At 42.5% G+C, this 21,708-nt stretch overlaps 1 protein-coding gene across 5 annotated transcripts in view; it reads left to right on the forward strand.

The window, feature by feature from the left end:
* Positions 1–262: 262 nt before the first annotated feature.
* KLHL13 (kelch like family member 13) overlaps positions 263–21,708 on the forward strand; it is a 75,100-nt gene continuing 53,654 nt past the window's right edge. Inside the window, exons 1-3 of one of the 5 annotated variants that reach the window (XM_064712553.1) lie at positions 338–388; positions 10,458–10,522; positions 17,848–17,906. In XM_064712553.1, the coding sequence (XP_064568623.1) occupies positions 17,887–17,906 (20 nt within the window). In that variant the 5' untranslated portion in view covers positions 338–388; positions 10,458–10,522; positions 17,848–17,886. The other 4 variants (XM_064712552.1, XM_064712554.1, XM_064712550.1 and 1 more) reach the window with 4 other exon arrangements.

The following is a 21,708-nucleotide window of genomic DNA, read 5'->3' on the forward strand; positions in this document are numbered from 1 at the left end:
TCTGTCCCCTCTGCTGTTCCCGCAGCTCTCCTGATGCACCAAGCTGCTGGAGACAAGCCCTGCTGGCAGACCTGCGACCGCTGTGCGCCGTGGCCTCTACTCTCTTTTCTCCCTCCTTCTTTCCATCCCTCCCTCTCTCTCCATCCCTCCCTCTGTCTGTCTCGCCGTCCGTCCGTCCGTCCCTCCCCTCACCGAGGCCCCGCCCCTTCCCCATATCCCCGCCCCCTCCCTTTTTGCCCCGCCCCGCGCAGGCGCAGTGGGCGCGGCCCGGCGGTGACGCGGGGCCGGGCGGGGCGAGCCGGGCGCGCGCGGGGAGCGGGGCCGCGCTCGGCACTTCGGGGCCGCTCCGGAGCGGGACCGCGGCCGGGCCGGGCGGCCGCAGCCGCAGGTGAGGGCGAGGCGCGGGCACCCGGCTCGGTCCTGTCCTGCTCGGGGGCCCGGCGGGCCCGGGGAGCGCCGCGTCCTGCGGGGCCTCTGCGGCCGCGGGGGGAGCGGGGCCGCCCTCGGTGAGCGGCGCGGGGGGGCTGTCCCGCTCCGGAGGGGCTGCCCGAGGGTCTCCGCTCCCCGGGGCCGCTCGGAGGCCGCGGAGCAGCGCTGCTGGCGGCGGGAGCTCCCTTGCGGGCGGGACGGCACCGGGCTGTCCCGGGTGAGCTCTGGGGGGCGGCGGGCGGTCAGTCCGGTGCCGGGGGCAGTGCGGGGCAGCGCGGTACCCCCGGGTCCCCCCGTTCCAGCGGGACCCAGCGAGCGCTGCTCGGTGCGGGGCACAGCCGGAGCGCGCCGTGCCCGGCGGGGCAGGGACGGGGTCCGGCAGCACGGGGGTCACTGCTGGGGACACAGCGGGAGCGTCCCGGCCGGGGTCGCGGCTGGCGGCGTGTGCGGAGCGGGTGCCGCTCGCTAAAAGTGTCTTTAACTCTCCTTTTGCGGGCTTTGTTGTGCAGCCATTGTAATCGCTCTCTTCCTTCCCCCGGCCCGTTCTGCTCGTCAGTGTTTATTGTTCCCTGGTCCTTAAATGGCTGGAGCGGGTCTGGGTGCAGGAAGGAGTTTTGGGGATTAGCTCTGGGATGCAGCCATTAAAAAGGGGATGTAGCTGTATGTTGTAATTAACTTGTCAGTTTCCTCTTTTCCCTGTTCTCATAAAATTTAGGCCAAGCTCTGTTTTTAGTAGGTTCTGTTCAGGACTTTTCGCCTCCGTATGAGAAATGCGATGTTAACTTAAGAACTCTAGGAGTCTTGGCTCGGCTCCTTTGTATGATTCAGGAGACGCAAGGTGCACATCTTTGTCAGTTTTGTATGGCAAAGGGCGCTTCAGCTTGGATGTTCTGAGTGTTAATGAAACTGATGCTGTCTTAGACCTGCTGTGAAATCTGCATCAGAAATACTTCCCTCGCTCATTTAAATATGCCTCATACATTTGAATAGAATGCCACAGAGGAGTTTTCCTTATTCTTTCCCCAGTGAGCTACACATGGAGATAATGCTAATGAATAACCTTCAGGGCACTCTTCCCACTTCTCTGATTTCATGGTAGAGCTTGTTCTGCAGTCCTGTTTAATACTAGAATATGCTGCAGAGTGTTGATAGTAAAAAAAATCGGTGTAGTAACTTGGATTAAATGCTATCCTGAATGGACTGCTTGTGATCTCTTTGATTCTGTGATTTTCAAAATTGTGCTTCTAAACATTTTCCTTCACTTCTAAAGTTCAAAAAATTGTAGTGAGGTGCCAGCACAAATTAGCATGCTGCTCTGCTTCAAAGAAGCAAGACTGCTTCTAGTGAGCCAGTGACTCTAGGTGTCAAAAATGAATTAAAGTGACTTTGCCCCAGCCAGCTTTTTTTATTATTATTATTCCTTTAAATAATTTCTTCTGCTCTTCTGTGATAGATTCACTAAGCTGAATGCCATCTGAGGCTGTAGTTCAGCCGTACCTGATCTGTAGCAGTAATTGTGGCTTGGAGACTTCTGCAATTCACGGTATCATTGGCACAACTTCTGGTGATGTGTGAAGCAGATCAGCAGATGCACCCAGCCAGAAGAAAAGGGCCCAGATTTCCTGGTCTGGTTTGCAGTGGAGACCCCCAGATGCCAGCAGGGCATTTCCATGCTGAGCACTGGGATGTCTCAGGCAGCTGGGGGGCCATGCAGGGAAGGGAGCACATGCAGTTGGTAAGGGAGGCTCAGAGGGGAAGTGAGATGTAGCTCTGCAGGAAGGGCTCTTGGCTGGCACATGACCTGTCTAGAGGCATAGTGGGGTTGGGCATACAAAGGAAGGCCTTGCCTTTTCCCCCTGAATTCCAGGCCGGGTTGGATGGGGCATTGAGAAACCTGGTGCAGTGAGAGATGTTCCTGCCCATGGCAGGGGGTGTTCGAACTACCAACCCCTCAAGGTGATCCTTGAGGTCTCTACCAACCCAAATTGTTCTATGAATTCTAGTCACAAGTGTGATTTCCCCCTTTGTTTTTTTTTCCAGCAGGCTGAGAAAAATGCTGGAGTACTTGAACAAAAAAATCAACAAGCTGTCTCATGTTGAATATATCTCAGTGTAATTCAGTACTTCTATGGTTTCTTTGACAGTGGTGATGGAGCCCAGGTTGTCTGGATCTGAAGGTATCATTGAAGTTACCTCCAGGGCTCTATGTTCTTGGTGGGTCTAGCTGTTACAAAGGGATCATTAATCAACACTACAAACAAAGTGTTGGTAGCAATTCCAAAGGAATCTGCAGTGTGTTCTGCTGGGAGTGTTTCTGCTAGCACTACTCCATCACCTCCACAAACACCACGAGCAAAGCTATCAGAAATGCTCGTGTTTTTCATGGTTGTTAGGTTGCTGAAATAGTTGTGCTTCCTAGTATATGGCTTTTCTTTTTTTTTCCCTTTGCTATTTTAGATGATATATCTGTGCTGGCAAAACTTTCTGTGAAACTGCACTATGGCACAAATTGAACAATTATGGAGTGTTTTAAGAAAAGCAGCCTCAGAACATTTCAGTGTTTAGCTGTTTCACTGTATCAATAGTGGAAAACTTTTCTAATGACTCTTAATAGCTTATCAGAGTTGATTTTGACAGCCTGGGGCTGGGTTCACAGGGATGGATGCTTTTATCACAGATCTGGCATAGTGTTTATGGGTGTCAGTGTGAGTGGGAGGTAAAAGCTTAGATAGATGGGGCAACATATGTTCTGCTTTCCTTTCAAGGTTCTCTACTTTCAGGTCTTTTTCATTCTCACAGCTGTATTGCATTGTCAGAGTACTGACTGGAAACATTTTAATGGTTTTCTCTTTAACTATTTGTGATGCAACAGGTTTATTAAAATTCTGAGATTAGAGCTTTGTGGATAAATTAGAAACACTGCCGTGGAAGAAACTTTTCTCAGCGTATTGGCTCTCCTTAAACTAAGTGTCTTTGAAAAGCTACAAAGTAATTAACCAATGTTAAATTGTAGCCTCTGATGCACAGGCACGCTGTCCGTGGGCACTCAGCAGAATTGAAAAATTTTCCAGTTTTATCTGAATTATGATTATGAAATTATTCATGATTATGAAATATTATGAATTATTTTCATAAAGCTTTGTTTCCCAGGACTTTACAGAGTAGGAGGTGTTTTGGAGTGAAGATGTGCCTGTGCCATGCAGTGCAGGCAGCTAATATCCCAATAACCTGTGCAGGAGGTTCTGACCAGGCTGTGAGTGCATTGGGGTGGGAGATACAGGGAGCTGGAATGTGTGACTTGGTGCTGGTGACAGAAGCATGTCAGAAGTGAATTTCCTGAAGATGTCTTTTGGATTTTGAGGTAGAAAGGAACCTGTTTAAACCCAGGAGGAGCTTGCAACCTGCAATAAAATTAAATCTGACTCCTTTAATTGACTTGTGTATTTCAGAAGATTAAGAAAATTTGGGTGATTTTCCATGTTCAGTGTCCTGTAATGAATTTGAGGTCTTCGATGCCTGTTCTGAGAAGCTGGTTTCATGTGAGTTGGCTGTACTACTTTTTGAAGAATCCCCCAGCTACTGATTTGTATTATTGAGGTTTTTGCTTTAAACTTGCTGTAGGAAATACGTAATTCAATTTCTTTTTATGGAAACAGTGCTTTGTTCATACTAATGACAATGGTCATATGATTCCTTGGGGCTTTTGTTTTACCTCTTTGTGACTGATGCAGCTGCTTGGTGGTGTGTTCTGTAGTTGTGAGATTTGTTTGGCAATGCCAGCTATTCTGCTTGGTTTCTTTCATGTGAAATATTTCAAATATGAACAAACTTAGGTACAGGAGAAAGTACAAATGAAAATGGTTTGTGAACAGAAGTTTTGCTTTTAAATAAGTTCTTAGAGCTTTTGCCCTGACTTGTAGCTGCTTAAATTTTGGGGAAATCTTCAGACCTTTCTTTATTTCCGTGTTAAAGGGCATCTATCTTACCAGGTGTCCTGTGCCTGTTTGAATTGTCACATTGCACATTTTGCCCTCCCTTTTGGAGAGCTCCTTCTCTGGAGGGTGCCCAGACAGTGATGCCCATGGAAGGCAACTGAAGAGCAAAACTGCTGCTGCTCTCTGTGCAGGTGTGGATGGCACCAGAGCAGAGCTGCTTGTCAGTAGGCAAAGCAGCAGGGCTGTTTACCTGTGATGTCAGACACTTGCTTTGGCTCCTGCCTCCTGGCACATGGACTAGTTTGTCCTGCCTCTCAGAAGTCTCTTTATTTGCCTGAAGTGGGAGGTGTAAGCTGCTTTAGGACAGAGGTCCTGTCTAAGCTGTTCCACCTTGCAAGAAGAGAAACAGTTGGCACAAAGCTTATGGGAATGTGGTGCATGGATCTCATGGTTAAAACTAGGGATGGGGTGGTTTGAGTGCCTGTCCTTGCTCAGAGGACTTAAAAGTATGAGTTCTAACAAATATTGCAGTGCTCAGCTACTCATCATGTGAGTCCTGTTATGAATGTTAATTTCCATCTTTGCAGGACAGCGGGGGAAGAACTTTGTTCCTTTTTTCTTGGTGGTGAAAATAAGCTCATTTTATCAGTCTGTTATTCAGAAATCACAGACCAGGATTTAGCATCATGACAAGTGAAAACCATGGTGCATGGTAAATGAGCTTAATTCACACCATAACCATCTGGTCAAGTGCAAATTGTTATGAGGAAGGTGAGGTGCCATGTGATGAAAAAATTCAGCAGAATGAGTGTGAGAGATTATGATTAAATATTAGAGAGAATCTTATAGGCTGAAAAAAGCAAGGAGAAATGTGAATTTCAACCCAATTCCTTTTTCCTGGTTGTTCTTTGGGATCTCCATGTGAGTGGCGTGTTCTAGTTTAAGTTGAATGTGTTCCACATTCATTTAATTCAGTATTGTGAGAACTTTGATTCCTTTGAATAACTGACCTTATCAGATAATGCTAATGGAGGTATCCAGCAGAATGTTAAGATGATGATCTGAAATACCCAGCACATTTTACTGTATTGGATTTTTGAAGTTGAAGCTCTGGTTCTGTCATATATGATTGCAGTGTGTTTTTTGCATTTTAAAATAATTCTGTAAGAAAACAATTAAAAATATTTCAGATTTCAAACTTCATAGACTTGTTAGGATTGAAAATTAAGCAGAAGATTCACACTCAGACAGCAAAATCTGATGCTGGAGGGAGTTTGGTGCTGCAGGTAATTCATCACATGTGCCTCTGGGTGGTCCTGCCTTGTGCCCTGATCTCCTGGGGCAGCCCTATTGGCAGAGCTCATGCTTCAGTGGTTGCAGGATGTTTTCTTTCATGCTGCTTAGCTCATGGGAAACTTACCCACTCAGTAATGTTTTATCAGTTTGCTAACTCACCCTGTGGCTACACCCTGCAGGTGGAGGCAGGAATCGTGTCAGGAGGTGAGTGGAGGGAAAGCAGCACAGCTTCTCCCAGCAGCTGCTGGGGATGGAGCATCAAACTCAGCTCAGCAGGACCAGGGCACTGCTCCCACTTCAAACTTGTCATGTTTCCAGATGCCATTAAAGAACCCTTCCTGGGATTGCTGTTCTCCAATTAGCTTTCCATCTGTGAGGAAGCCGAATGATCCATGTAACACTTATATTCATGGTTTCAGGTAAATATTTATATTAAAGCAGAAATTCTACACTACATTAAGGAAGGGTGGAAAATTTTTCTTAGTTCTGGAGGATTCAAGAAGCCCTGCATTCTGCTAACAGATACCTGGCTCTTGAAGGGAGCCAAGAGGGAAGAATGGGTTGCTCTTCTGCCTTGTCAACTTTTGGCTTCTCAGTGCCTGACACTCAACCAGTTTCAGTGTTACAAAACACGTGGTTCTGGGCAAGTTTATGGCTGCCCACAGTTTTTGAATAGAATTGAGGAAGTGAGTAGCACATCCGTTATTTAAAGAAAGCTGCGAGCAGCACTGGAATCCTACAGACGTGGGCATGTGTTCTGTATATATATATATTTTTTTTTTTAGAAGATGATTATCCACCATGGTGCCAGAATTGTAGAAGACTTATGTTAATATTTTATGCCTACCACCCCCCATTATCTTTCATCTTAGTGTTAGTAACTTTTTAAATAGTAGCAACTACAAGTTACAAAATACACGAGGTTGTATTGCTGACACTTATTAATAATTATATTTTATTGCTTTTTTATGTTGGAAGATTTTAACAGGAACAGTGTTATGAGTTTTGCTCTCTTCAATGTTAAACTTATAGCAATAATTTTATGGTTAGAAATTTATTCTGGGCTCTTGTGTTTGCTGTTCTAAAGAAAGCTTGTTTTTGTACAGTGGAATTAAGGTATTTCCACCAGGGTGTATGTCCTATGAGGCATACAAACAAAAGACTGGAGGCTTACACATTGAAGCTGGAAATTAGGAATTAAGCACTTAAACTACAAAGGAATTGGAGGATAAATCTAGATAAGTCAGCAATATTGAATTTACCAGGTTGCTTGAGCTGCCTTACACTGCTCCCTTGGTGGCTCTGCAAATCTGACCAGTTGCTTGTGGTTGCTCACTTTTTTGCTGGGGAAGTAAATGTGCCAACGTTCATTGTCTTTGTTCCTTATTAGTACCAAACTGAGTAGTACCAAACACTGACATCTGTAATGATAAAAGGACTATTGTGGGGAGTTTTGTGATCCAAGTGAGACTTGGTACCATATTTTACCCCTGAGTCTGAGAATTTTGTCTTCAATGTCCAAACAGAGTTCTGTTATTTAAAGGATAAGAGTAATGAGATGATCATGTTATCACCTGTCTTGGGGTTGGTAGAAGTGTTGCAAACTCATCATTTATCTCAGTGATGTTGGTGGTATCACTTGCTACAAGATAGCCTGGCCTTTACCTTTGCAAATCTTTTTCAGGAATGGTTTAGTACCTTGTCTTAATGTAAATTTTGATTTGTGGAGGAGTTTGCTGTGAGGCTCTAAATGAACCATGGTACAACTCCCCTAGCACTTCCCTTTAGCAAGAAGGTAGGGACTGAGATTTTGTTCCTACTGCAATTCCTTTTTTTTTTTCATGGTGTTCTAGCTGGTGTCCCTACCTGATGATAATGAAGAGCCACAGTGATGCACCAAGACCTTGTTATGATAGCACCTCCCATGTACAGAACAAAAAGGCAGTTTCTGTTCCTTTCCAAATCTTGCTATGCTGATGTAGTCCTTCTTCCACTGGTTATTCTTCTGGTGTTTGGTGGCACTGGGTGGGGTTGGGTATGACTGTATAAAGGAACTGTTACAACTGTTGGTAACATCTTAGTAAGCAAGTAGTCCCGCCTGTGGTGGTAACTGTTTTCTCTTTCTTGTAGCCTTAAGGTGATGTGGTGGACTTTTACCAGCACTTTTGCCTTCCTCTAAGGGCAGGGGTTCGTGTTAATTGTTACTGTAGGTGCCTGCATGGCTCTCCTGGCTCATGGAGCTCCAAGTTATGTCCTTTCTGTTAGAAAGGGCTGAGCAGATGTACACTGGACTTGTCCTCCTCTTAAAATTGATTTCTTTGGTGATGATATGTGCCAAATGCCCTGGCTTCTTTTGGAATGACAGCAGGGATTTCTTGTCTGCTGCTGGCTTTCTCTTGCTGTTGAATATCATTCCTCATTTGTAGGAACAGAAAATATTTCAGTAAGGGGGTTATAAACCTTAACTGTGGCAGCTTAGACATTTATGTGAGCTCTTCTTCAGAATGTCAACCAAAATAAGCTGGAATGGTTTTAACAGGCTAAATAATCACTCTTTGTATTGGTTGATCCTGAGTAAATAGGTTAGAAAGTACTTAAGAGCAGCTCAGCTGGAGCCTTATGGCAGAGAGCAGGGACAGGCAGCCAAGGGTGCTGAGCTCTTCCATGGCACAGCTGTTCCTAGAGGAGGAGATCCAAACCTAGGGCAGAGGTTCACAAGCTGAAGGGCTGCTTGGAGGCAGAAATATGGTTTGTCCCTGCAAATAACCCTGTGATTACAGCTGAAATAAGAAAATTCCACTTCATCATCCTCATGGGGAATGTCTGTGTTTTCTGGTTAGGCTGTAATGATCTGCTGGTGTGGAGTGAAAGAAGTTATTAGATTTAAGCATATTTCATGTGGGAGCAGGGCATGGCAGTGCCAGCACCCTTGTGGTGGTGCTGCCTGGTGCCAGGGCACGTGGTGTGGGGCTGCTGTGCAGCAGGGCCTTGTCTTCCCCACCTGTGTACAGAAGAGTCCGTGTTTTAGTTGTAAGCGGCTCGCACTACTAGTCCAGATTGCTTATTCATTAGTAAAATTAATGGTAGGAGGGACTTGGGCTGGAAAACATGAATGTGCAAGGTAGGAGGTTGCATGACAACAGTTCACGGTCCTAAACAAGGAGTCAGGAATAAATAATGGCAGAAAAACAAATGGGAGGAGGAAAAAATGAATGGGTCAGAGGAGAAAATGATGTCTTTGTATTGACTTTATTGTCTCAGTGCCATCCCAGATGTGTCTAACAAGTCTGACATTGTCTAAGATTTTCATTACTAAGAGCCTTTCACAAGGCCCTGCAGTGTAATGCCTGTGTGTGTCACTGGGGAGCCTGACACGGCTCTGCCACCCTGCAGGTTGGGCAAAATGTGCTCATAGGGCATGGGAGGAGCTGCATCTTACTCCTGGTTTTAAAGGGAGTAAGAAACCACCAAAAGCTACTTTCTAACTTCGTGTCTTTCTGGCCTTCTTCACCAAAACAAACTGTGTGAGAGGCTTCCTGGGGAATTCTGCGTGCCATTTCTGATACAATGGTATTTTAGTTCTGAAACTTGAGTCATTCTGATTACTGCCATCCATAGCTGTGCATATATGAAAGCAAAATAATTTGACACATTTGAAGGAGGAGTATCAAAAGCTTCATAAAATAAGACTGCCATAGCCCCTTATCTTCAGGTAAACCCTTTGTTTTGGTTAAGAGGCTTAAATGTCCCATAGTGTTTCTGATCCATTATTATTGGTTAACTTGCACTTTACTTGTGATGTTGTTGTTAGCATTGCTTTATTGTTTTAACTGGATAAATAATTTGATTGGCAAGGTCTTGTAATTGAAAAGAAATATTGTTCATTCATTGAATTATAGAAGTGACCCTCACTTTCTGGTGCTAAGGGTGTGAGAATATGGGTTGCCAAGTGCAATGTTTTGTTTTTTTCTTTTCTGAGAGGAAATGCAACCCAGCAGCATTATTGCCAGCATTTCTTCACTCTGCTTTACGTTAGAATGAATTAAAAAAATTAATGCCAGTGCAAGTAACAGCACTGCTGATTGCTCCTTGTGTTTTGGGGTAACTGCCTGCTGTTTTCTTTTCAAATTGGTTGTGCTGTATTTTCAGCATTAAAAGAAGTGCAGTGTCTCCTCCTAAATCCCTCTGTCCCATTGTTCATGGCTGTAAGATGACTTTTCACTTAACTTTGTGCTATCTCAGCTCTGCTGTGACTGGTGCTCTCTGTGCAAGCCCAGCAGAGCTTCCTGCTGTGGTAGCAGCTGCTGGGGGGAATTTGTGAGAAGGGGGCTTGGCTTGGGATCACGGTGCAAGGTATCACTTCTGTTAGGACTCCTGTGGCTTGTGTGTACTTTGTGATTGACATGAAGTAGTGGCTGTGATTCTGAAACAGTGTCTGCCTGAGGAGCTTCAAAGCAAAAATTAGATCTGACTTTTTTTTCTTCTGTGCTACTGTTGAAATAGATTTTTATGTGGAGCTGTGATCTTGTGGGATTCTGTATGAAATATTCCATACACATGGAAAAGAGCAGGATGCCACAGATTTTTAGTGAGTTATGTGAACTTTCCCTTCAGGCAAGAAGCAGGGTTATCCAATTTTCCACTCACACTAGAGACAGAGCTCAAAGGGCTGCAGAAGCCAATAGTTAACTCTGTTGGAGATGCTCTACCCTGCAGTTCTTTAAAATAACATCTACAGTGGATAACAGTGTGCAAACGTGTGTGACAATTTTTTTCTCTTCCCAAACCTTGTTCTAGATGTCAAAATTAACCTGGACTGCTTGGGAATGGCGAAACATAGCCCTGGGATCCTGCCATGAACAGTAAGAAAGCTGAGATACTTTGTGTATGCAAATAATTTTCTTTTAGTGACTAAACCCCAGTGAAACCGTTCCAGTTCAATTAACACAACCAGGCACACACTGTGCAGCTGGTGTGGAGTGCTCCCAGCTTTCCAGGCAGTAAAGAGGCAGCAGAGAGTGTCAGAGGGGTGGACCAGCAGGGCAGCATTCTTTAGAAAGCTGTGCATTATTACTCTAAATACAGAGAATATATGCCTAGAAAAGTATGATCAAGTGGGGAAATCTCTGCAGTCAGTATGGCATTGGAGGTGGGAAGCTGCTAGGGGTGGTGCATTAAGAAATTATTGAGGTGGTAGCTGAAAGATGCTTTCCACTAATGTGTAATTACATTGTGAGACTCCATTGTTACCCAGTGTATAATTATATCAAGACTCCATTGTAATGGGATACCTTGAGTGCAAATTAGATTGAAATGTGATTAGATAAATTAATGGAAGGAAAAAAAGTGAGTTTTGAAGCGCTCAAGGCTGAATTCCAGATGCAGTTTGTGGGAGGAAGTCCCTAAAACCCTGACAGAGAGAAGCTGCCAGGAAGCAGTGTCCTTTCACTGCCACTGCTCCTGAATTGGCTGCTGGTGGACAGGTGGCCTGGCTGATTAGGTCTCCAGTCTGAGCTTTCCTGTCCCACTTCTGTGTGGTGCTTTTCTTATATGAAACTTAGTGTGTAACAGAGGTTGATTAAACAGTTCATGTAGCCAAGAAAGCAAGGTAGCATTGAAGATATTCTTGAGTGTTGATCGAAATATTCAGATATTTTTGTGTTGTTGGTATCCTGAGACTTCCTAGCTTGAAGGATGTGTAAATATTCATGTATGTACATGCTCTGTATTCTTTACATAGCCTTTTCCAGATGTTGCAGTAGACATCCTTAAATTAACTAATTGAAAATTATTCTAATTAATTTTCCTGCTACAAAATAGATTACTTGAGAGACTGTGTGGGTGAGTAATATATTTGTAAAGTATCAACAGTGTCTGCAGAAAACCTACACTATTTGTCAGCCTTCACTGGGACAGAAATTAGAAGGCTATTGTATTGTTACATATAATAATTTGGATCTAGTCCATTGAAAATATACATCTCTTGAAAACTCCTGTAATCTAAACTCTTCACAGCACTGTAAATACTTAGCATGCAAATGTTAAAATGAAAAAGTAATTTATTTTCTTTTGTAGGACTCTGACCATGTCATGTTTAATTCTTCCATGGGAGCAGTTTTTTTCCAAGGGTTTTCAAAAGCTGGGTTATATCCTTGAGATGTTAGGCACTGTGAATGCCTTGAAAACATCAGGACTCATTTGATAAACAAACTATAATTGTTAAATTCTTGTAGATCAAATCACAGAGCCTTTATGTTCTTTATTAGCAGAGCTGATAAAGACACAGGAATCTTAGTGCTTTGTACAAAGTAGGGTCTGTCACTCTAAGCAGATTCTGCTAAGACTGATTACTTTTGGCTTTCTGAGAAGTTTGTTCAGCTTACCTGAAAAGGATAAATGTATATGTTTGTAGAATATTAAATAGCTTTGAAATTTTTCCAGAATGCAGCTAAAGCTTCAGTTTACTTTTTCTGATTGTAGATTGACTGAGCAAACAATTTAAGCTGTGCTGCACAGAGGTAAAGTATTGCTTCGTTTTGAACTGACTTATTTAGCAAATATACTGTTTGAGAGGTTGGGACATCTAGAATGATCCTGGGGTTTTTTGTTACCTGCTAATCAGTTATCTAAAGGTTGTGTGGTTTCTCTTCTGGTCTTTCCTTCAAGGTGGTGGGCCAAAAAAGCTGGACTGTTGTTGTACTGGTGTTTAAGATCCTTGTGTTTGGGAAGTTCTTCATGTCTATTTCTAGCACAAGTATCATCAGAAATCCAAATCTCATTTTGCTTTTAAAGCTGTTGTGTTAGAAAACATCCATGTGCCACTAACTGAAGCTGAATGACCAACATGTGATGTGCAACCTACTCTGCTCTCATGTCATTTGTGAGGCTTAGGATAAGGCAGTGAGTGTGCAGGAGTGTGAGCAGGTGTGCAAGGGTGTGAGCGAGTGTGAGTAGTGTGCAAGAGTGTGAGCAGATGTGCATGAGTCAGTTCAACGTTTGTGCCATTTCAAGCTCAGCTCAGAACAGCTTTACAAAGACAACAAAGGAACACTGATGCCTCTCAGTTATCTGCATCCTGGCGTTCCCTCAGCTTCCACCTTTGCCCAGAACAGCACTGCACAATTAGGAAGCTTACTGACAGTGATTGCTGTTGGAAATCATACTGACTAACTTCATCTAGGAGCGTTTTTCTGAGGCCTTTATTTGCATATGTAGATTAGGAGAAGCCTCCAGGTAAAAGACAATGTTGATGGAAGTAACAGCAGGAGGGAAGGCTTGGAGTTCAGTGGGAAGTGATTCCAAGGTGCCTTGCCATAAGGATACTGGAATGGTAGCAATAAGGAAATGCAAGGATTCAATTTCTCAGTGATGCAGGTGGTTCTGATACTCTGGTATGTGATGTAGGAGAGGGTGCCAAAAGGTTTTCAGCAGAAAATGGGAGAATGGGCTTTAATATTCTGAACTTTTTTTGCTTTTATTGCCAGGTAATGTATACTGGCTATCTGGAGTCAATTGTGAAGGCTGGAAGATTTCAGTCTGCTGAAGTTGTGTGTGCATTGTTTTACCAGGAAGCTTCACAGGCTTTTACTTCCTGCTTTTATCACTTGTTTCCAGTCTGATGTGAACTGGCCTTTTCATTAATGCTTCCAGAGTAGTTGGTGCCAGTTGGTACTTCTAAATCTGTGACAAAGACTGTCCAGAATGGAGCTCTTGGAGAATGGAAGCAATCCATGGAGGGTAAGACTCCTAAGTTTGTACTGTCAGCACTCTTGGGAGATAGTGATTGAAAACCTTCCTCCAGCTGTGAGCATGGAGGCAGAAGCTCACATTACCTTTAGGAGAGGGGTGGAATGGAAGCTGCTTTGTTGTCTGGACACACAGCAGGAGTTGTGGGCACTGCCACTGGTAGGGGCCTGCTCTGCATTGTGGCTGTAGGAGCAGCAGTGGGAGGACATCAGCGTTTTGGGCAGCTGCCACTGACAGACCATCTGGGTGCAGTGCACAGCTCTGAACAATGCTTGGACCTGGAGCTGGGGATGACAAGAGGGTGCAGGTGTTTGAGGCAAGGGCAGAAGAGACAGAGCAGTGCTGCTGTCCAGGAGCAGAGCTGAGCCTGGGTGAGTCACTAACCTGTCAGGTCACCGTGGCTCTTGCAGGAGCTGCCTTGTCTCACTCTTGCTTTCTTGTGTTTTGGGGTCCCTGCTGCATCCTTGTCCCCTCCTTGAGCTGGCATCTTAGACTCACTGTCACTGCAGTGTGTCATCTGCAGCCTATTCCTTGTCCCCCTCTCCCAGGCTGGGATTGCTGTGTGGGAAGATGATCTGCTTAGGGCTCAAGGGAATGGAGAGAAGTCCATTCATTCCTTGGGACTGGATTAGGCTGTGCTGTAATTGCTGAAGCTCCCAGTGTTGAGAGTATAATATAAGGGCATCCAACCTAGGTCTGTCAGGCTTAGCACAGCTATTCAATACAATACAGCGTTTTCTTCTTGCCTTTGGTGCCATTTTAAACTGCAGGTGTTTCACTTAGGTGTGATTTATATGTGGTGTATTAATGGCTGGATCTGCTTCAGGGAACTGTTTTCTCTTTCTGTGTGAGTGAAATACTATACCAAGAAGCTTGGGGTTTTTAAAACTTTAAGAACTACTGAAGACTTCTAAGCTTGTGTGAGCATGCTGAAGCTTGTTTTATTTTGTGTTTCTAGAATATGTTGAATAAATTTTTTATCAAACATTTTTAAAGTACATTAATGAAGGCCATTCTGTAACTGCAGTTGTAAAGCATGGTAGCACTGCTTTTGGTGGGTAAGACTTCTTCACAGTTGCAAAATTTCCATTAGGATAAGATCTGTTCTGCTACCTAGACTTGTTTTTTGACTGTTGACTTCCTTTTTGACCCTGGGTTTTTCAAAATACAGCACTCTGTCTGACTGAAGCTAATTGGTAGCTTCAGTTATATTTTCTGTAGTCTATAGTATGGGGTTACTTTTGTGTCTGGACTGGATTTTTATAGAAAATGTTTAAGTACTTATATTCTTCTGGTTTATGGGTGGAAGTCAGTAAATTATTCTACTTGGTAATGATTATCAGGTGATAGTTGATATAGGGGAATGCTGCTCTTGAGTAATGCTACTCTGATGCCTGTTATAAAAGATGGGAGGCTGTGCTGTTCTCCTGAAATGTGTACGAAGTCCATGCTGGAAACTGCCTACATCAGGATAGTCTGCATCTGGCTTCTAAGATGATAATGCTTTTTTAGGCATATATTCTCTGTATTTAGAGAGAGATTCTCTTACTATTACTTATATAGAGATTAAAACCATTATTTTAAGAGCACAGTTCAGTGTCAGATTTAGTCAGTTGCTGCTGGAAGGGACAGTGCTGCTTCCTTCTCTCTCTGCCCAGTGGGTGCTGGGGATTTGTGGCTGCCCTGGAGAGCAGCATCTCCCTGTCCCTCTGCTGGGACAGCACTGGCTGGGCTGGCTCTGCTTGTCCCTGTTTGCTGGGGGCTTGTGCAGCTGGGTCACAAGGTAGGCTAGGGGTGGTTGGGTGAAACCAAGCAGCATGGGGCTTTGGCCCTCAGTGGGGCTCCCAGGGGAGAATTCAGCCTCTTGCTCCCGTGCATTTCACCAGCACTCTGCTTTTCAGAGTGTTTTGTTAGCTTTGACTCTGTGTTTTGTCAGCTTTGATTCAGGTTGTCTGCTGTGTTACCACTGTGGGTCAGGCTCAGTCCCAGCACCTGCTGTGTGATTTCTGAGACTCATTTAAAGCCAGCTTGCCTGCTGTAGGAGTGATGTTTGCTGAGGTCTGGCCTCTGACCTGACAGGTGTTTCTCACATTCCCTGGATGCTCACGTTTGCCCCCAAGGATGTGTGGGCTTGTTCATTCAGTGGCTTCCTAGGCTGTGCCCTGCACACTTTGTCACTCCTTGGCATGCCTTGTGTCACTCATCTGCTGCTGTTTCTGAAGAGCTGGCTGTAACTGATACAAGTAACCTACATAAGCGGTGGGCACTATCAACCCTGAATAATCTAGAGCTTCCTGACAGGTGAATTACAGGTGTAAAAATAAGTTTTACTGGGTACCCACCACCTGAGTTGCATTCAGTGGCATATGACAATGCATGTAGTGTGTTTGCTTTATGGAGTTGGAAGGAGAAGTAGTTTAACTTCTCAGGAATGCTCAACAATTTTACATGGGTCTCAACCACACCTCTTTTAAATTGTCTTCCTGTATTCAGGCTGAAGATGGTTAGAACAAATGTAATGGTTTATATAGGAAATGAATCCTTATTCATTAATAAATGTACTACTTTTGGCAATTCTGAAAGAATGATGGCAAAATATAACAGCAGCTACAAGTGCAAAACAGAGACCTCAGGACCTTGCACACTAGTGAGAAATTCAGCTCCTGGCAGGGGCATGCAAGTTTGTGCTGGTGATCAGATTTGTCCTTTCTGTGACAGAGGTATAAGCAAAGGTGTGAATTTCTGATTTGTATGCTGGGAATGTAGAATCAACACCGAGGATGATAGATGATCTATTGCTAAAGATGAAAGTTAACTGAAATTTTTCTGAGTATGAAAAATTCTATTTCAAAATGGATTTTTTTTGATCCCTTCAGACTGTTGCGTAATGTATTGGTCTCATTAGAGAAGCCTGTGTAGTGTCCACAGGTTGATAAAACAAGGACTGAGACTCAAGCACCCATCCCAATGCAGTAACCACACTACACATCACACAGGACTTGACAAATAATGGAGTAATGATGGTAGCAGAGCAGCTCAGGTGATGTAGCACTTTCTGAGTGCTAGTTTTTTGATGGAGGATGGATAAAACCCATCCCATTCACTCAGCAGACTTCTTTAAAAGAGGAGAACCTAAAGTTTGTTTGAAACAAGACGATGTCCTGAGGTGTAGCAACATCAAGAGTTAAGAACCATCTTTATTCTGCCAGCTGCTGTAGAGTCAGTGGGAGGGAGTGGGCAAGTTAGCTGCTATTAAATAATTCTGTTTGATGCTGTCTCAGTTGTAGCATGTTTAAAGTATTGCAAAGCATACACTGAATTTATAATTCATGCTTACAAATACTATGTGCTATTTCCTTCCACTAAATGTCTAAGTCTGCTTTAGCAAAATAAGATTTTAGACAGGCTCTTAAATTAGGAGAGCTTGTGTCTACTCTGTGAAGTCAAAATTTTATTTGTCATGGTACAGAGCACTTGAAGGGGAGAGGATGATTTGCAGAAGCTTTTATTTTCTGTTATATACAAGGAGCCACTGTGGTCTTATCTAAAAATTTGCTTCTGTATTTTTAAAGTATTGACTAAGAAAAAGAAATTTCTTCTTTGGGCTATGAATTAATAGCAAATTGCTTTAAAGAAATACCCAGTGCATACAGCTACTAAGTTTTTATCATTCAGTTATGTTTATAAATGTAAAATATATAAAAGACTGAAAATCTGAAGTGTGGCTCTTTTCAGGAGTATTGCCTAGTTTATATTTTGCAATGTTTGCTAATAAATAAATGTCAACAAATAGAAATGTTACAACTTTTTCACTGTCCCTTCAAGTGGAGGTATGATTTCACAAGCCAGAATATAGTCTGTAGTCTTTCATTTTGGTTAAAGGCTGTAAGATACCATACCCCTGAGACGTAAAGAAAAAGAACTAGGAGTTTGTTTATCAGCTGTATTAGATCTTAGAAATGGAAGTCATTAAGATTTTGGCCTCTTCTGTACAAATTAATGTGATTACGTCTTGCTTATAAATAATTTGAGCTGTTTCTCTCTCCCTTAAAAGGTGGCTTTAATGAGTCACAGCTTCCATTTTAGTAAATTGTTCATGGGATAGGCAGGCTCAGGAACAACTGGGTTAAACCAAGAGATTATTTGAAAAATCTAGGGCATGTGCTCTCTGTTCACTTGATTAGTTTTCATAATTCATCCTTGTTTCCCCAGCAAAGAGCAGCCTAATGCATGCAAACAGGAAGCACTTTTCTTGCTTTTGTGCTCCTTCATCTCTGTAATTTTACCAGAGAAAGTAAGTGAAATGGGGAAACAGATTGTGCATGCATGTTTGGAACAAATCTTGGTTCATTTTGACAAAATCCACGGGATCAGAGAGCCAGGTGCTATTTGGGGATGTCTGTCTGTGACTCTGCTTCAGTTCTTTTCTGTTTGACTACAGGTGCATGAAGAACAGAGGAGATATTTCCGCTTGTCAGAGATGATGTGGAGAGACTCTTTGTGAGTAACTGCTGTGTGTTTTCTAAAAAGCCCAAAATGCTAATGTGGGAATTATTTAATTTTTTTTTTTTTAATTCTCTAACTTAGAATAACTGTGCCATTTGTCTAAAAGTTTCCTTTGGGTCTGGGAAACTGTGAGTGTAGAGCCCTTCAAGGGAACCATAGACAAAGCTCATTGTTGAAGGAAAGAGCTGGAGGACAGAGCAATGTGTGGTTTCATAAGGGATTAACCACAATGCTTCACTTGTCTGCAGTGATCCATCTACCAAAGGCTTTTTCTGTTGGCTGCTGAAAGTGTTCTAGACTGCAGTAAAACCCCTGACATGGTGGCCATGGGGAACCTCTAGCAGGTTTAACTTGTTTCTTATTGAAGTTTATTCTGCATGTCAGGGTCTTGACATTTTATTGTCCTTGTCCAGTTTTGGGTTGCATGTCTGCTATATCTGCTGTAAAGATGAGAGGAATAATAGCAGTCATTAGTAGCTTTCCTGACAGTTTTCAGTTCTTTTCTGCTGGAATAAACAACAATATTCTGGGATCAAGCACTAAACCACACTGCTAAAGTATTACAGGAAAGAAAGAACCTCCATGATGGAGTATAACTGTACCTAAATAAGTACTTAAAGGATTTGCTTTTGTGGAGACAAGGTCGTTTTTAGAGAGCACAATTAGGTGATGCAATGTCTTATTTTTCAGATGGATTCCATAAAAATGCTGTGCTTTTAGTGCTATAGGCTCCTCAGCCAGCATTCCTTTGGAGTAATTAGTCCCAGTGTTTCCTTTTTTTTGCCAGATTTCCAGTAACAGTTGTGAATTAAAGCAGCATGTTATTTTAGGATTTTCCGTGATAGTCTTCGTGCTTCTTTTTTTTGTGTGTAAGTATAATATGAGTAATGTGTTCTTGAGTGCTTTCTTTTAAACCATAAACTTTGATACTCTGGAGCTGCTGCTTTGTTCTAATGATAATTATCTAGGAGAATAGTGCCTTTGTGGACAACTTCAGTGCTTTTCTTGGCAAGGAAGAGCTCCAGTTAGAAGAACTGCTCTTACCTCAGGCTCCTTGATTTCTAAGTTTTCCTATGTTTATAGCATTAAAGCTACACAGTAAATTTTTTTCTTTGTTCTTTTCTTGAAGAAAAATCCTTTTATTACAACAGACTTGTAATTGCTTGAACTCCTAGGTAGGAACCAGTTTGGGTTCCTACACATGACTTGCCTTTCTTGTTACCTGGATCTAAGAGAAAGGTTAAATGGTTTTTAGACTTCCCTCTTCCTGGAGACTTTTGGATATTTCCTTATATATGGTTTTGTGATTTGTTAAGTAACTAATTAAAAAAAAGTCACTATTGCTTAATGTCCTCATTCTGGTTTGGCATCTGCAAATAGTGCCTGATTTGAAAGCCTGTCTTTCTTTCACTCAAGAGAAAATCAGCTTAAAGATAAAGTTGGCTTGTAGTCATCTTTCCTTTGGCTTCTTCCAGGCTCTGCTTGCTGGTTCAGGAAGGCTGTGTGAGGATTTTTTTGTAACAATATCCTGGCCAAATGCTGGATTCTTTATGAAGCAGCAGGAGAAATTCTTGTCCTGATCCAGCTGACTTACCCAGGAGATAGTGTTGATTTGATTTACTCTGTTGAGATCTCTTGTGGACAAAGTCTGTGAAGTTTTAGCTGCAGTTGGCTGAGTAGCAATGATAATATGCAATATTCTTCATTACTTCATTATTTTTAAAAATAATGATCTCTTTAATATTATCTGTTTAATAAAATTGGGACTGTTCCAAGTATCAGTCTTTATACCTTGAAGTATTCTTATGGTGATGCTATAGTAATTTGATAATACATAAATTTTTCCTGGAGCTTATTTACAGATGTTGACTATATTTTCAGAAAAGAGTTTCTGTAAAATAGGCAGCAGTTATTTTGTGGGGCTAGCATTTAATTTGTGCAGGTGGTTGCTTTAAGGAACTTTCAGTTGCACAGCAGTCAGATTTTCATGGTCTTCAGCAGTGGGCTGGGTCAGGTTGTGTTCTGATGCTTGAGTGGATGAGGCTCACAGCCAATGGCACCACCATGAAGAGTGTTTTGGGATTTCCCTACATTAATACTCCTCTGTGTCAGCAGGTAATATCTTTGTGGACAGTTCCATTAGGTCTTATGGCATTATTGCAAGGGTGAATCTGTGTAAAATATAATGGGATAAGTTGAGAATTTAATTCAATTTTTGATGCAGGAGGGAGCTGAAGGAACTGGTTCCTTTGCCAGTTCTGTATGATCATAACCTTGGCTTTAACCTTTATGCTGTAATATCTTGAGAAGTATTGTGGACTATATAAAGGAAATTGTTTTTTTCCTGTTGCCATTGTTCTTTTTGTGGTTATTACCGTGTACTTGATGTGTAGAATTTCTGGTGGAAAATTGAAAAACATTTCACCTTTGCAATACTCAGAGGTTTTAAAGGGCTTGAAATATACACTGCACCTTAGTCCATTAAGTTAAAATGTAACTTAGCTAATGAAGAACAAATGTCCAATAAAAGCTTTTTCATTTTCTATGTAATATTGATTTGTAAATTAATAAACTTCAAAAATATTAATGATTGAGTGGAATTCTTAAGTGGATCATATTTAACATGAAGTTCAACCAAAATGCAGAGATCACAGCATTCCCAATGGTGATTATTTCTGGACAGGCTGAATGAGGGTGCCTTGTTCTGCTCGACTCCTGCCCATGTCTGAGTGAGTGTAATTTGTGCAATAGTAGAAGGTGCCTGAGCTGTGCCCTTGGTAGTCAGTAGAGCAGGGACTGTATGTGACAAGCTGGGCACTGAAGGGACATGCTGTATCCAAGCTATTCAGTTTCCTCATGAATGGGTTGATTAATGTGTTCTGCTGGCCTTTCCTCTCTGTAACCACATAAAGCTTTATGCTCTTAAAATAATTGACAGTCAGCAGCTGGTTTCATAGCAGGATTTTTTCACTTGTCCAAATGTCATGGTCCTGTTGTCTTTGTGGAGACAATCCAGGTTTTTCTTTTACTTTGCTGGATTTCTTCTGTACAGTTTTTTTCTTACATGCAATGCTTATCTAATCAACCTTTTGTCAGCAGAGTTTATTTCATCACTGTGGGTTTATTAAGTGTAGGTGATGATGAATGAGCTTTAATAAGTTGTAGCCACAGGTGACTTATATCAGGGAAAGGCTTTATGAGGGTTGGAAAGTGCAGATGAAAGTCCTTTACAGAATACTGAAGAGATGGGAAATCTCCAAGTTCACATTTTAAGAGCACTTATAAATTGATTAGATGCTTTTGGGCCAGCTAATAATAATTTGATTAATTTCACCATAGATAATGTGAGTTTAAATTTGGTTCATTTTGCAAATCCAGGCATGAAAAAGTTGATCATTTGACTTTAAATTCAGAAGAATTTTTCATTTAAAACACTATTTTAATACACATACCTCAGCATTGTAAAAATTCTGGTTTTTGCTGCTTTCTGTTCAGTGCAGTGGTTTAGGGCTGTCCTTGCAGGGAGCCCTGACTGAGCTCCAGTGCTGCCTGTAGGAATGGGGGTTTCTGTGCCTGCCCCATTTGAGGGGAGGTGTTGGTGGGAAGAGTTTCTGACCCTGCTCTGTCTGAGGCTGCAGCAGGCTGAGCTGTTCCCTTAGACACAGGGCAGAGGGTGGAAGCAGTGTCATCTTCTAGGCCATGGAAATGGACAGAAAAGCTCATTTGGAGCAGATAAACTTTAGAAGTAATGTACAAAGAGAGGAGGGGTCTCAGATGACTTGTGGCAGACATGAGA

Source organism: Zonotrichia leucophrys, chromosome 4A (assembly GCF_028769735.1).
Source record: "Zonotrichia leucophrys gambelii isolate GWCS_2022_RI chromosome 4A, RI_Zleu_2.0, whole genome shotgun sequence".
In the NCBI taxonomy this organism is placed as follows: domain Eukaryota; kingdom Metazoa; phylum Chordata; class Aves; order Passeriformes; family Passerellidae; genus Zonotrichia; species Zonotrichia leucophrys.